Genomic DNA, 15623 nt, shown 5'->3' with positions numbered 1-15623 from the left:
AGTGAGCACCAGTAGAGTTCCAGGTTATTGTCCAATTTAGATTTAATAACGTGGGTAAAGCAATTCCCATTTTCTCTTCTGTAGGAGGCGGGTGCAGAAGTCTGAATAGAGGGTGGAAGATTGATGGGTGCAGTGAGCGGCAACTTTGCTTAATAATGACAATGTACTTGAACTAGCACCATTTAGCATTTCCAGAGATGTGGCTGCATTGCTCCCATTTATATAACTTGTCACATCTAAGAAATTGACAGAAGAGGTAGTTTGAAATAGACAGAACACACGTTTAAAAAAAAAATCCTCTATGTGATTACATCAAGAATGACTGGCCAATTTTGGCTTAAGGAATTCTTAATAGCATCCTAAATCCTTTACTCTTAAACAAAAAACAGACCAAGAAACATCATGGAGTATGGAACAAGCTACTTTCCATTTATCTTCTGGTGGATTAAAGATGTTTTCATTAACTGCATGCTTTCCAGGCAGCTTCCCATAAAGCTTTTGAGGGGCAGTATTTTCTAGGGGTTAAGAGCACAACCTCTGAAGCCAAAGGCCCAGGCTTTTGTCATACATCATATTCATATTTCAGCTACATGAACTTGTTAGCTGTATAACATGGGGTGAGTGTTATTAATCTTTCCATGCCTCATCATCCTCATTTAGCCCATAGGAATAATAATAATAGTACCTACCTCATAGGAAGATGTCATGATTATTATATTTCACATTGAATATATAAGGCATCACACAACACAATGTAGAGAGATAAGGTATATAGATAGATAGATAGATAGATAGATATAGAGAGAGTCTTGCTCTGTTGCTCTGGCTGGAGTGCAATGGCATGAGCTCTGCTCACTGCAACCTCTGCCTCCCGCGTTCAAGAGATTCTCCTGCCTCAGCCTCCCAAGTAGCTGGAACTATAGGCGTGGACCACCATGCCCGGCTAATGTTTGTATTTTTAGTAGAGTCAGGGTTTCACCATATTGGCCAGGCTGGTCTCAAACTCCTGACCTCATGATCCACCTGCCTCAGTCTCCCAAAGTGCTGGGATTACAGGCATAAGCTACCGCACTTGGTCGATGAGGTATATTTTTAAAGATACCACTAATAATCCTGACATGATTCTATTAACTTTCTTTTGTTTCTCATGGCAACCTGATAAGAATCAATCTGTTCCAAGGCCAAAGTGCCTGAGTGGGAGAGAATATAACAGAATACCTAAAACAAGTCATTTCTCTGGGGTCAGGGAGACCCACATTACTCTAAAAAATTCTCTTCCTCTCCACAGTGTTCCCTCTGAATGCACATGGGTGGTGTTGCCATCTCCTGCAGGCTCTGCTTCAGTGATTTCCTCATCTGTAAGAGCACGTGGCTCTGTGACAGAAAGCTATTCGCAAAGGGATAGAATGTTTTTCTGCAGCTGTGATATGAGTGGTATCAAAGTTATTGGCTAAGTTGGAAAATAGCTTAATGTTTTCAGGGCTTCTGCTTCTGTATCTGCTTCTGCCTTGGAGATGTGTATAATTGGGACTCAGTAAGACAACCTTGACACCCTTCTGCAGTGAGACATGCATACAGGCTTAAAGTGAGCTTGACAAAGAGCAGCTTTTGCCTTGGGGCAGAGTGACCATGAAGAACACCCTTTCTGTGAATCTGCTAATGAAGTCAGCTGCTAGGAACTCAGCCTCACTCCCTAGACGGTCAGGCTTTCATCATTCTGCATCCTTCCTGTTGCTGCCAGGGCAGGCCAAAATCCTAGAGGTCCAATTAGTCATTAGAGAAAAGGTATTTCACACAATTGCCACTCTTTTGAGCTGCTTTGCACTTGGTAAATTTGAAAACTATTTAGTAATGAATCTTGCAGCCCTTTGCTTTTGCCTTCAAACGGAGTGAGAACATCACCCCACATCTGCATCTGTTCTGCTGAAAGATTTAGTTGAAAATATCTTCTTGGTTCTTTTTGAGTCACAGACCTTTTCAACTCTGCCTCAGAAACATCCTTAAGGGGCTCTTAATTAAGGGAATTATTCTCCATAGAACAAGGTGTCTATCAGTCAGGGACTTTGGTTGCAAACCATGGTAACTAACCAGTGCTCAACTCAGTAAAAACACACTCTGTGGGAAGGCCATGGGGAGCTCACAGATGGACAGCACAGTCCCTGCTCCAGCGTGGAATGGATGGAGCCCAGGGCAGCCCCAGGCAGCTGGCAGCAGGAATTGGTCTGAGCTCATGGATGTACCCTCCAACTACTTTTAATTATTTTTGTACTCTGAAAAAGATTCTAAATTCCTGGTAAAGAGAATGCAATTGCCCATCTCTTGGTTAGGGAAAAGCAGACAACCATGCTTAAGGGTCTTAGCAGATGATCTCCAAAGCAGGAAAGTAGTTTCTTAAAGAAAAACTGGGGTGCTGACACCAGAAGATGGGAGAATGGATGTCAGTGGGCCAAACTACAGTTCGTGTTATCCGACATGTCTCAGGATGGGGTAGTGTGTGGGGCCCACTTAAAAGCTAAGATATGCTGCAAAGATACACGACATCTGCTCCAAATGTCTCACAGTGTCACTGCACCTGAAGACAACAGTGTATTAGTCCATTAGCTGAATCCCTCTTAGTCAGAGCCTGGATGTGGGTTTTCTTGTTGTTTTGTTTTGTTTTTTGAGACAGAGTCTCATTCTGTCATTCAGGCTGGAGTGCAGTGTCACCATCTCGGCTCACTGCAACCTCTGTCTCCTGGGTTCAACTGATTTTCCTGCCTCAGCCTCCTAAGTAGCTGGGACTACAGGCATGTACCACCATGACCCACTAACTTTTGTATTTTTAGTAGACATGGGGTTTCAACATCTTGGCCAGCCTGGTCTTGAACTCCTGACCTCTATGATTTGCCCGCCTCAGCCTCCCAAAGTGCTGGGATTACAGGTGTGAGCTACTGTGCCCAACCTGTTTTCTTGCTTTCTTCCAAGATTTTCTCCAAGCCTTCAAAGCATTGCCTGCTCATCAGATGACATGAGGCCCACCAGCTCTGCAGGGGAGGTTATATGAGTCTGACTTTGGCCTTTACACCTGGACCTGAGCTGCATCAGGAGAAGCCACTTTGGGCAAGCTACAACAACCTGGGGGATGTTTCATTGCAGTGAAATTAAGGCACAGGGTGAGTTTTGAAAAGATAGGCCTGTTCCCATGTGTTCTATGACAATGGCCCTAGATGGGTGTTAAGATACTGTGCTAAACACTCACCTCTGTCCAAGTCCTCTCTTAGAGACAATGCCTAGAGGGCAATGGGCTCAGCCTTCACATTCAAGAAAGGCCTCAAATTTGTGCTTTTCAAATTATCACAAAAGCAGACTTTTCTAAAAGTCCCATAGATACATTGCAAGAATTGAGAGAAAAAGCTGTGTCAGGCAGGGTTCTTAGCTGCAATCAAGAGGAATTACTCTAAATAGTTAAACAAAAAGGGAATGTGTCAAAGGATACTGGGTGGCTCATAGACTCTCCAGAAGGGCTGGAGGACCAAGCTGAGAGGTCGAACAGCTAGGACCGATGGCCCAGGCATCCCACAGGGCATCAGAGAGCTCTGATCCTGATTCTAGGCACAGATACTGCCGATCACCTCACTGAGGTAGAGCTCAAATCCTACTGCTAGAATCTCTGTCACAGCTGGCCCTAAACCCAGGATTGACCCATCTCTATCCTCCACATGGATTCCTGTGGTAGCTGCTTCCTGTGTCACCAACTTGCCAGGCAAAGTCTGGTGCTAAGGCATCATTTTGAAGGAGCCCAGGTCACATGCCTGGGCCCCAGCTGAAAAGAAGGCTGGGAAGACATGTTTTTGGCTTATACTGTGGGGAGAATTCCCCAGAGGAAGTGTGTTCAAAGGAATGACAGATGTCCTTACAAAGATGTGTGACTCTGAACTTGCATTTGTTCCAGTAATGGACCACGTCTCCCATACTGCATAACAAATGCATGGATTTTAAATAATGTTTTGTAATGATCTGATAAATCATGTGATGATATTGCATTGTATTTTTATGTTGAAAACTGTCTATAATTAAATATTGAAAATGTACCACAATTTTTAAAACTTTCTTATGGCAGGGTTAACAAATATTACGGTATTCTCAAAAGTTGAAAGTTCATTCAATATTAAACTATATGAACCTTGGGCAAGTTCTGAGACAGCTCTATTTCAGCGTTATCATCTGGGAAACGAAGTGATAACACTGAGCTATGTGCTTATTACAGTTGGTAATATTAGAATTGCCAAGTATTTGTAGGTATTAATGACCAAGTATTTGATATAAGCTAAGATGCCACTAAGAATAATAGTTATACCAAGTTTACTTATTTATTCATTACTAATTAACCTGCACAGCATGCTAGAAATATTAGGCACCCAACAGAAACGGAATGGATGTTTACCTCTCATTTACTTCAGTGTTCTATTCCAAAACACAGTCATGTCTGAGTTCAGTGGAAGCAGGAATTTAAACCGACCTGACTAAACAGGAGGACAATCATGCAATCTTTTTATTTGATCATCACATAAACATTTATAAAGCATTTAGTATGTGCTGAAGCTAAAACCAACCTAGTCTGTGTCTTCAAGTGTGCACCAAGTAGGAAAAGAGAGCCTTGACAAGAGATCATTGTAATACGTTCAGATAATGCTAAACGACAGAGGAAAATGCTCAGTTTCACCCCGAGTCATTAAGGTCAGCTCCTAGGGACCAGGATTCTTGGGTGGAGTTTTAGGGAAGGGAGAGGGCAGAAGTGAGGAGGACGTTTAGGGAAAAGAGAACTTCATGTGCAAGGATTCAGAAGTGTGAAAACTCCTAAGATTGGAGAATTACAGCTTTAGCTGGAAGGAAAAAGTTGGGTGACGAATGACATCCTGTCAGACACCTTCCAATGTGAAAGTGGAAGCACATTCCTTGTGCTGCTGGTGATAATGCCTCAGATTTACATTTTGTGTTAATTTGACTTCATTTACATAATGACTTATTATAAAGAATCTCTTAGATGTTGACTAATCGTTAATTGTCCTCTTTCTCTTGCTAACCCCAAGGCTAAGAAAGTCAAGGTAATGATCCTTTTTTTTTTTTTTGGCATGAGGCAAAGAAATCTGATTTGATATTTTGCTGTGTCAACCTCATTTTAAAATCACAACTTACATCAAGAAAACAGAATAACAAGAACTCTGAAAATACTTGGAATCCGCCATCTTACTTTTTCTTAGCCTACAAAAAGCTACTTTGTATATTCCCTCTTGTATGTGCCCATATGCATATCTATTTTTCTGGTAGACATAATGTACATACTCTATCACTGTTTTTCCATTTAATATTACATAATTGTCAGGGTTTTTGCTTCCCAGAGTATTTTTAATTCTAGTTTTTCATAAATGCCTAATATTTATAGGATAGACATTGGAAAATAGTTATGCTTCAGTTTTTAAATAGTTTAGGCAACCTTCTAATGACAATCTTTGTGTATAAAGCTTATTTATTCTGTTAGATGTTTTTCCTACGAGCTTCATTAACTCTTAAGAATTTCTTTTTTCCTCGCATTCGTGTACTTCAAATAACCATTTCAGCACAAATTTTAATTCATTTCACTTTCTTCATATACAGCCTTACTAAGGCATCAGTCCAAAAATCTTTATATAGCATGCTGTAATACAATCTCAAGAGTCCCTGCTGTCAATATAACTGTGATGTGTAGGAACGCAGCAACTCAGGCTATGGAAATATTTGGCAGATTGTAATGACCATAAAAAGTCCTTTCACCCTGAAGGTCTGAAGCCCCTCTATATTGTTTCCAGCTTTATTTTCTTTGAGTTTGTACCTTTCGTTACCATAATTCAGCATAACTCATTCTATACTTAGTATTCCTTTAAATATTTTCTTAATTTTTCTGTTTTAGTGACATTACTTACCACTTGATTAATATCCTTCCCTCCTCCTTAGTGTTTGAAATTATTGTTGTGTTTGTACCTGCCTCCTGCTCCTTGGTGATTCTTAAACATTTCTTTGTATCAGTAAGTTGGTTTCTAAGGTCACTGAAAGCTCTTTTTGCTGCAGCATACAGTTAAAATATGACCCAGCAATTTCACTCCTGGGTATTTACATTAGAAAAATACTCATGGGGCCGGGCGCGGTGGCTCAAGCCTGTAATCCCAGCACTTTGGGAGGCCGAGGCGGGTGGATCACGAGGTCAAGAGATCGAGACCATCCTGGTCAACATGGTGAAACCCCGTCTCTACTAATACAAAAAATTAGCTGGGCATGGTGGTGCGTGCCTGTAATCCCAGCTACTCAGGAGGCTGAGGCAGGAGAATTGCCTGAACCCAGGAGGCGGAAGTTGCGGTGAGCCGAGATAGCGCCATTGCACTCCAGCCTGGGTAACAAGAGCGAAACTTCGTCTCAAAAAAAAAAAAAAAAAAAAAGAAAAATACTCATGCAAAACATGGACCTGAATGTTTATAACAGCTCTATTCATATTCATCAAAAAACTATTAAGAAACCACCCAAATGGACTTCAGTGAGTGAATGTATAACACACTGTGGTATGTTCATACCATGGTATACTATGTATGCAGCAACAAAAAAGAAGGAAGTGTTGATACACACAACAAATTGGATGAATCCCAAAGGATTGATGTGGAATTAAAGAAGTCAGTCTTAAGAGATTACCTACTCCATGATTCCACTTATATGACAGTTTTGAAAAGAGAAAACTATAGTGATGAAGAAAGGATCAGTGGTTGCCAGGTGTTAGGGATTGGGGGAGGGCACGACTACAGAGTGATAGTGTGAGTCTGGAGGAGTGGTAGCACTGTTCTGTGTCTTAATTGTTGTAATGGTAACACAAATCTATCTATGTGTAAACAATCATAGAAATGTACACCAAAAAGTCATTTTTATTAAAAATTTTAAAAATATAAAAAGATCTAAGTTTCTAGCAAGATGCAGTGGTTCATGCCTGTAATCCCTGCACTTTGGAAAGCCAAGGTGGGTGGATTGCTTGAGCCTTGGAGTTGAAGACCATCCTGGGTGACATGGCAAAACCCTGTCTCTACCAAAAACAATACAAAAATTAGTCGGGTGTGGTGGTATGTGCCTGTAGTGCCAGCTACTTGGGAGGCTGAGGTGGGAGGATTGCTTAAGCTGAGGAGGTAGAGATTGCAGTGAGCTATGATCGCGCTACTGTACTTCCAGCCTGGGCAACAAGAGCAAGACCTTGTCTCAAAAAAAAATAAAAAAATAAAAATAAAAATAAAAATAAAAAAGTCCCAGTTTCATCAAACTGGTCATATGTCCTTTGGTAAGTGAAATAACCTTTCTAAATCTCAATTTACTTTTCCTGTAAAATGTGGAAAATACTCTCTACCTTAGAGAGGAGTTGTAAAGATGGAATGAGATATTATAAGTGATCCCCCTGACATACTAGATGCTCCTCTTTCTCTTTTCCATGAAGGCTGTTTCTCAATGGGAGCAGATTCTTTTTAATTATTATCATCACCGTGCTTTTTTACAGCTATTTGGCTCTTGGGTAACAGCCTGGAGCCACTGAGGGTTTCAAGAAGGAAAGTGACATGATCTGATTTTCATTTTTAAAAGATAATTTGAGCAGCTCTGTGGAGAGTGGTAAGAAATGCAGAAGAGCTGAAACAAAGAAGCCAGTAAGAGGTGTTGGGGTTGTTCAGGTGAAAGATGATGGTATAGACTCCAGTGGGAGCCATGGAGAGGAGGCGAGGGAGTTTATTTTAGGAGGAGGTAAATCAAAGTAGCTTGATGCCGGTTTGAAGGCTGAGGAAAGATAGATGGTGATGTCATTTACTGCGATGAGAACTCAAGGGAGGAGCAAACTCGAGTGGGTGGGTTGTGGTCAGCATTAAAAGTCAAGAATTCTGACTGGGCATGTTAGGATTGGAAACCAAGTAAGCAGTCGGACCACGGACCAGGCCAGTGTTATCTTGTTCATTTCTAGGACTGCTGCACACAGCAGCCAGGGCTTCCTCTTCAGCCCTTCCAAATAAGCTGGGGGGACTTTGGGCTGCTCCCCCTCAGCCTTGAGGATTTTAGCAAAATGTATCTCTTCAATCCATTCCTGAGAGGGATTGTAGAACCTTCTACCAGAATTCAGATTATGCTATTATTCTAAGTGAAGTAACTCAGGAATGGAAAACCAACATTGTATGTTCACACACATAAGTGGGAGCAGAGCTATGAGGATGCAAAGGCATAAGCATGACACCATGGACTTTGGGGACTCAGGGGGAAAGGGTGGGAAGGGGTGAGGGATAAAAGACTATACATTGGGTTCAGCGAACACTGCTCAGAGAATAGGTGCACCAAAATCTCACTAATCACCACTAAAGAACTTTCTCATGTAACTAAACACCACTGTTCCCCGAAAACCGATGAAAATAAAAAATTTAAAAGAAAAAAAGGACTCAGATTATGCTCATATGATTCCCTGCTACCATTTTTTTTCTCTTTTGTATTTAATGAGATTTAAGAAAGGAGGCATGCAGCATTTTCAAATACCCAGCCTGAAAATCATCAATCATATTGTGTAAGATTGAAAAGTATTAATAAACTGCCAAGAATGATGACAAATGTATGACATAGAATATGCTAAGATACTATATTCCAACATATTTGGTTATTTCTATTATCTTCAAATTTCTAGTTTTGTTGCAGACAATGAAAGAAATTCTATACATAATTTTCCTTGATAACTACCAAATCCAGTTTGATAACTATCAAATAGCTATTTGCTTTGGGAAGGCAGGAAAGGGCATGGGATTTGGGAAGGGGTATTAAATATGCCTCCATTGTATCTACAAAAAGTTAAAATTTCATAAAGCTGGATATGGGGTCATTGTATTCATCAGTCATCTGCATTTAAAAATATTTTATAATTTAGAAATGAAAAAAAATGTGTTGTCAGCATATAAATAAAAATAATTTTAAAATCTGAACATAAAAGATAATGCCCTTCTTCCACCCACTCCGTCCTCATTAATCACCTTAAAGAATGATCTCTTGGGTTTTTCTCTCAGAAAAATGTAATTACTTTGTAATGAAATGTTAATGTTATGTTCTATTCTTAAAGTCACTTGTTACGGTGATGAAGCTATGGCTTAATAGAGTTGCTAAATTTTATTCTAAGTCATTCTTCTTTTGATATTTTATATGCATCAAGTGAGCTGGTGATGATCCAGAACTTTTTTGTTGTTTTTACAAATATAGGACTATCTCAGCAAAAACTCATCATCAGGCTGTTAACTTCAACATTTTCGAGGGCATGGTTTGCCACGGGGTGCCCCTTGTGACTATTTCAAGAGGCAAAGTGGTGTATGAAGCTGGAGTGTTCAGTGTCATGGCAGGCGATGGGAAGTTTATTCCTCGAAAACCATTTGCTGAATATATTTACAAACGAATAAAGCAGCGCGACCAGGTGAGTGTGCCACAGTGGGATACTGCCACAGGTCGGACTGTCACCTGCTCCTGGATGTCTGGCTGGTTGTTGTTGGTGGTGGTGACACATCACACTTGGTTTAATATATTCCTGGGATGTCAGAACTGATATGAGAGATTACGGATGGCAGTTTTTAGAGAAAGGATCATTATTGGATGGATGCATTTCCCCTTGCAGACTGATAGGTCTGTTCGGGATTTCCAGATGAACTAGGTCACATTTTCCCAGGCACGTTCAGGGCCTTTGGTGGGAGCTTTTGTCAATTGTGTTAGTCAGGGTCCTCCAAGAGGCAGACACCCAGATGGATAAAGGGTATGAGTTTTATTAGGGGAAACATCTGTGAAAGAAACCAGGAGTTGGCTGGAAAAGATTGGGAGAGCCCTCAGATTGCAAGTTAAGTCTGACACCGGTGAAGAAAAGAAAGAGAGAAAATGTGTAGGAGCATACTAGAATACTCTACAGTCTAGGGGAGGCTGAGAAAGGCCTTCAGGGAGTCCTTGAGCCAAGTCTCAGATCTCCCAGCTGCAGACCAGGCCCAGTCACTGGCTGAGAACCACTGTGGGAGGTGTAACCTCTGTGCAAAAGTATAATGGATTTCAGAGCTCAGCACCAGCTCCTTGAAAAATTGCGCTCCCATTAGCTGAAGATCTGCAAGGTCTGTTTTTATGCCCACCAGAGCAATGGTGGAGTTTTAGGGTGGAGAAGATCTAAATATGAATTCTGTCTTGACCTCACCACCATTTCCTAGCTGTGTGGCCTTGAGCAAGTTTCTCAATCCTCCATGGGCTCAATTCCCTCATCTGGAAAATGACAACAATGTTTCCTTCCTAACAAACTGTGACAATCAAATGGGTTTTTTAAATGAAAGACATGACCCAAAGCAGTAGCTCACACCTGTAATCCCAGCCCTTAGGGAGACAGAGGTGAGAGAATCACTTGAGGTCAGGAGTTTGGACAACCGATTGAGTGAGACCTCCATCTCTACCAAAAATTTAAAAATAAAAAATAATTATCCAGGCATTCCAGTGCACTTCAGCCTGGGCAGCAGGTTGGTAGGAGGTCAGTAAATGTCAGTTTTGTCTCCTTGCTTTCCCCTTTTGACAACCAAATCTATTTCAAAAACCCATTATTATAAAAGAAATATTTGGGCTTGCTTTCACACAAGTTTTGTTTAGTTCACACAAGTTTTGTTTAGTTCACACAGAGTTTGAAATAGTTTTTAAAATTCTCTACACCAAATACACTAAAATATTAGAGAATTTTAGATTTTAAAAATCTAGATTTCTGGATTTGGGTGTCAGGGGAGTCAATCCTGTGTTCTCAATCCCACATGACTCCAATATGCCAGAGCTGGATGGCAGGCACCTAGCTAGGAGGCATTTCCAGTTTTCACTCAGACGGCTTCATGCATTACTTGCCTGGCCATGTAGATGGTAGTGTTTGCAACCCTTCTACTGGTTCTAAGGCTTCTCTCTCTTCTTTCCATTTTTCAAATGTATGTCTCCTTTTCCAGAGTGCTCTGGCTGTTTTTTTTTTTTTTTTTTTTTTTTTTATTCAATTCATTTGGATTTTGTAGACTCTTTGGTTTCTCCTCTAATGTCTTATGAAAATTTTTCACCTGTGGAATCCCAGAGTCCATTACCCAAGATTTATCCATTTTTAAACATTTCCTAAGGCTTTGATTGGGTAAACAAGTGTTCTAATGTGCTTCAGATTCTTAGAAATGCCACAGTTCTTTATATGCTGTATTTCAGTCAAAATAGATGGTTTAAGGTTACAGTTAATATTTCTGGGGAGCTCCTTTTATAAATGTTAATACTAATGGGTGACGAGTAGGTGGTAACTATAAGAATCCTAGGATCCTAGGTGTTTCTGAAGATGCATGTGATAAATAACAGCACCACTAACATTTAGAGAGTGCTTACTGAATGCAAGACACACTGCTAAGGTCTCTGTCACTACAAAAACCCTGGGAGGGAGGGAGGTATTTTATTTTCACTTCAAATTAGAGAACTGGCTAGGCATGGTGGCTCACATCTATAATCCTAGCACTTTGGGAGGCCGAGGCAGGCAGATTGCCTGAGCTCAGTATTTCAAGACCAGCCTGAGTAACATGGCAAAACCCCATCTCTACTAAAAATACAAAAAATTAGCTGGACGTGGTGGCACACCCCTGTAGTCCCAGCTACTTGGGAGGCTGAGGCACGAGAATAGCTTAAACCTGGCAGGTGGAGGTTGCAGTGAGCTGAGATCACACCACTGCACTCCAGCCTGGGTGACAGAGTGAGACTCTGTCTCAAAAAAAAGAAGAAAAAGAAAAAAGTTAGAGAACTGAAGCTTCAAGAAATTAAGAATTTTTTTTTTCTTTTTTTTTTTAGAGGAAGAAAAAGGAAGAGAAAGAGGGAGAGAGAACGGGAGTATTGCTTTATTGCCCGGCCTAGAATGCAGTCTAAAAATGGGAATTGAAAACCTCTTTTATGCCAATAATTGTGCTTAACAATGGAGACAGGAAGGAATAAGGGAAGAAAATAACAAACGAGCAGCCAACCAATATTTCATTTAAACCTATGAAATGCTATGCAATTACTGAGGAGTGATTTACTTCCAATTATGTAGTCACTTTTGGAATAGGTGTGATATGATACTGATAAGAATGTATGTTTTGTGTATTTGAAGTGGAGAGTTCTATAAATGTTTATTAAGTTTACTTGTTCCAGGTCTAAGTTCAAGTCCTGGATATCCTTGTTAATGTTCTGTCTCGTTGATCTGTCTAATATTGACAATGTGATGTTACAGTCTCCCGCTATTATTGTGTGGGAGTCTAAGTCTCTTTATAAGTCATTAAGAACTTGTCTTATGTATCTGGGTGCTCCTGTATTGGGTGCGTATATATTTAGGATCGTTAGCTCTTCTTGTTGCATTGATCCTTTTACCATTATGTAATGTCCTTCTTTGCCTCTTTTGATCTTTGTTGTTTTAAAGTTTATTTTATCAGAGGCGAGAATTGCAACTCCTGCTTTTTATTTATTTATTTATGCTGCATCCAGACCCATCTCACATGCAATGATACACAAAGACTCAAAACAAAGGGACGGAGGAAGATTTACCAACCAAACGGAGAGCAAAAATAAATAAATAAATAAAAAGGAAATTAAGAAATTTGTCCACATCACACAAGCAAGTGTATGGCAGGGGAAGAACATAAACCCTGTTTATCTGATTCCAAAAACTTTATCCTTAAGTAATAATTGATTCTGTAAATTATAAAGATTGAATTAAAGGAAATAATGAAGGATAAGTTACTCAGCATCCATTTTGAAAAAGAGTCTCTCCTGGAAAAAATTAAGTTGGAGGCACTGATGGCAGCTGGTGCATTCATGAGACTGTAGCAGTAATCTAGGAGATGAACAGAGAGAGTGGATTAAGGATATTTTAAAGTGGTAAAAGCAATAGAACTGGGTGATAGATTATGACACTTGAAGTGGGTCCAAGGCAGGGCCAATCTGGGCATCAGTTCCAGTTGCCTCCAGCAGGGGCGCTAGACTAACAGGAAATCCTGATAGACCATATTTAAATGTTTGGCTTTGCCTTAGTCTTCTTGTACAGGAAATGTTTTGAGGCAGCAGAGATCATCAAATCACTGGTTTCATCAATTCTCCTTCAGAAATTGTTTTGTGATTTTTTTTTGGCAGAATTAATGCCAACTGCAATTTTTATGAGTTCACTATCAATTTTGTGAATTATTTTAGTGTCTTAGTATTTTTTTCTGATATCAAATGTTTATTTTTTTCTGATATCAATGATGCATTTTAGTGCATCATTGTTTTAAGAATACCAACAAATGATGGTTATAATGTGTTGTTTTAAGCACTATCTGCCAAGCTCTGTACTAAGTGGTTTATATTGATTACTTTACTTAATCCACACAACAAGCCAAGTGATAGGTATTATCATTCCCATTTTACAGAATAGAAAGCTGAGTCTCAGTAATATTAAGTACCTTTCCCTAGGTTAAGCAGTTAAGTAAACACAAGGGCCAGGATTTGTGATAAAATCTTTTTTATTCCCACTGTACCACCAGACCTCTGTAGAGACCAAAAAATAATAATAATAAAATAAAAGGAAGAAAATGGTCATCAAACCCAAATCATGGAGAATGCCTTATTCAAAAAATGTTGGTATGGAAAAGATGTTAAATAAAATAGATAAAATGAAATGAGGTTTGGGAACTGTCTGGAGATGGTTCCCTAAGGCATTAGGCAAAGACAACTTGCAGGATAAAAATATCACATGAAGGTTAAGAAAAAGAATAGTAAAAACTCTATATTTTTAAACTGACATGAGGTTATCAGAACTCTTGCTTTAGTTTTCATTTCAAATATTCAGATTTCTTTGTGAGTGGGGATAAAAGTTTGAGGGCAAGCAGGAATGGCCAGTACTATTTCTTTGCTTATCTGTTATCCCTACCAAGAAAATTAATCACTTCCTATTCTGGACTCCCAAAGCACAGAGTATAGAGTCACATCACCATTTGCCAGTTCTTGAACTCAGCTGGTCTCCTGGCTAGAGTGTTAGTTTTTTCAGGGCAGCATCTTATTCTTTTTTGCCAGTAGTTGGTACATAGCAAGCATCTGGTAAATAAATAAACTGCAAACAGAAGGAGCAAAGGCTATCGTTTCTGAGGTGCATAGAAGGAAATTTAACTAAATTTACCCAGCAGATTGCCCCTGCCTTATTTCAAATAGTGGGATTATCTGAGAGCTTCATTATTATCTGTGATTTTATTGCATAATAATAAAATCTTTGAGCATAATACCATGCAGCTATTACTGTTACTGGATCTTTTGGGAAATTTTAAAGGAAAGAAAAGGCATTTTTATCTGATTTGACAGCTTTAGGGAATTGTTCATTTATTTATTTTAAAATGTAGACAGCTGATCCTAAGGGAAAACATTAAATCAGAAGATGAGGCATCAAACTTTATTTGATAAATATAATATATTTTAATTTCATATAAAAGTTATTTTAGGAAAGGAAAGTAAAAGAAAAGAGGGAGGGGAAAAAGGTAACAGCAACTTGGATGTTCAAGAGAATCCTGACAGAGCAAAATTACATATTATTAATTATTTACAAAAATATATAGCTCTTTAAGTTAAAACGAATTATGTTTCTGAAATTTTTATGTGTTTAGAGTGTTATAAGTTCCAAAAAATGTGAAAGATAGACATTTGTTAAGCCATCTCTTTCTCTCTTTTTTTTTTTCCCAGTAGTAGAGAACCCCAACCTTTTCTGGAAAATCAGGGTCACATTGCATTTTATAGAGAAACAGGAATAGCTTCATGGAGTAATGTATGGTTTTAGAATACTGCTGCCAAAGCTTTTAAACTGGGTTGTATCTTTTCAATGATAAGCATAATTTGCCTTATTGATAAGATAAAATTGAGTGGATGGCTGCTTTGGTCCTTGAAATGCGTATTCTCCATTTCTGAAATAACCATTTGTCAATGTCTTTCTCAAGGTGGTAGCTCAGAGAAAATAATGTAAGACATATCACTTGCCATATACTCCTAATTTCTTCAGATTAATTACTACCAATGCAAGGTAATACACATGCTGGAGCTGGCTCATTTTGGCTCACAAGAGACATATGTATGCATCTCTGCCCAATTCTTTATTCAGTGATGCCTTTAGTAGCTTGAAATCAGCCAGGGAAGAATTATTTACACCACAGAAATAGGCAGGTGCTTTAAGTTAGAGCTTTAAGGGTGGTGAGGAAAAGGGAAGGTAGAGATAATTGTTAATATTTACCAACACATCATTATACACAGGACACTTTCTAAGTACTCTTTTTCATGCTTTATCTAATCAGTCAACATTCGTTCAGTAAATATTTATTGATCACCAATTATGTTCCAAGTATACTTTAATTCTTACCACAATCCTTGGAGGTAAGTTGTATTTCTATTTTAGAGATTAAGAAATAGAGGCTCAGGGAGCTCACATAGTTACTCAGTGGCAGTGTTGGGACTCAAACCCAGGTTTGTCTACCTCCAAAGCCAGTCCCTTTAACTTGTACCACTGCAGTACACTAACCATAAAGTTTAGTTCCTACTCAAACACATAGTCACCCACT

The 15623-nt window shown here is 39.3% G+C and overlaps 1 protein-coding gene across 1 annotated transcript in view; it reads left to right on the top strand.

Moving 5' to 3' along the window:
* DPYS (dihydropyrimidinase) overlaps positions 1-15623 on the top strand; it is an 86887-nt gene that overhangs the window by 62937 nt on the left and 8327 nt on the right. Inside the window, exon 8 of the mRNA XM_021675644.2 lies at positions 9262-9469. Within this exon, the coding sequence (XP_021531319.2) occupies positions 9262-9469 (208 nt within the window). The remainder of the gene's footprint in view (positions 1-9261; positions 9470-15623) is intronic.

This window comes from Aotus nancymaae, unplaced genomic scaffold (assembly GCF_030222135.1).
Source record: "Aotus nancymaae isolate 86718 unplaced genomic scaffold, 86718_ANA_hifiasm-v0.15.2.pri h1tg000036l, whole genome shotgun sequence".
NCBI lineage: Eukaryota > Metazoa > Chordata > Mammalia > Primates > Aotidae > Aotus > Aotus nancymaae.
The sequence above is the reverse complement of the archived record's forward strand: the minus strand, read 5'-3'. Positions and strand labels throughout refer to the sequence as shown.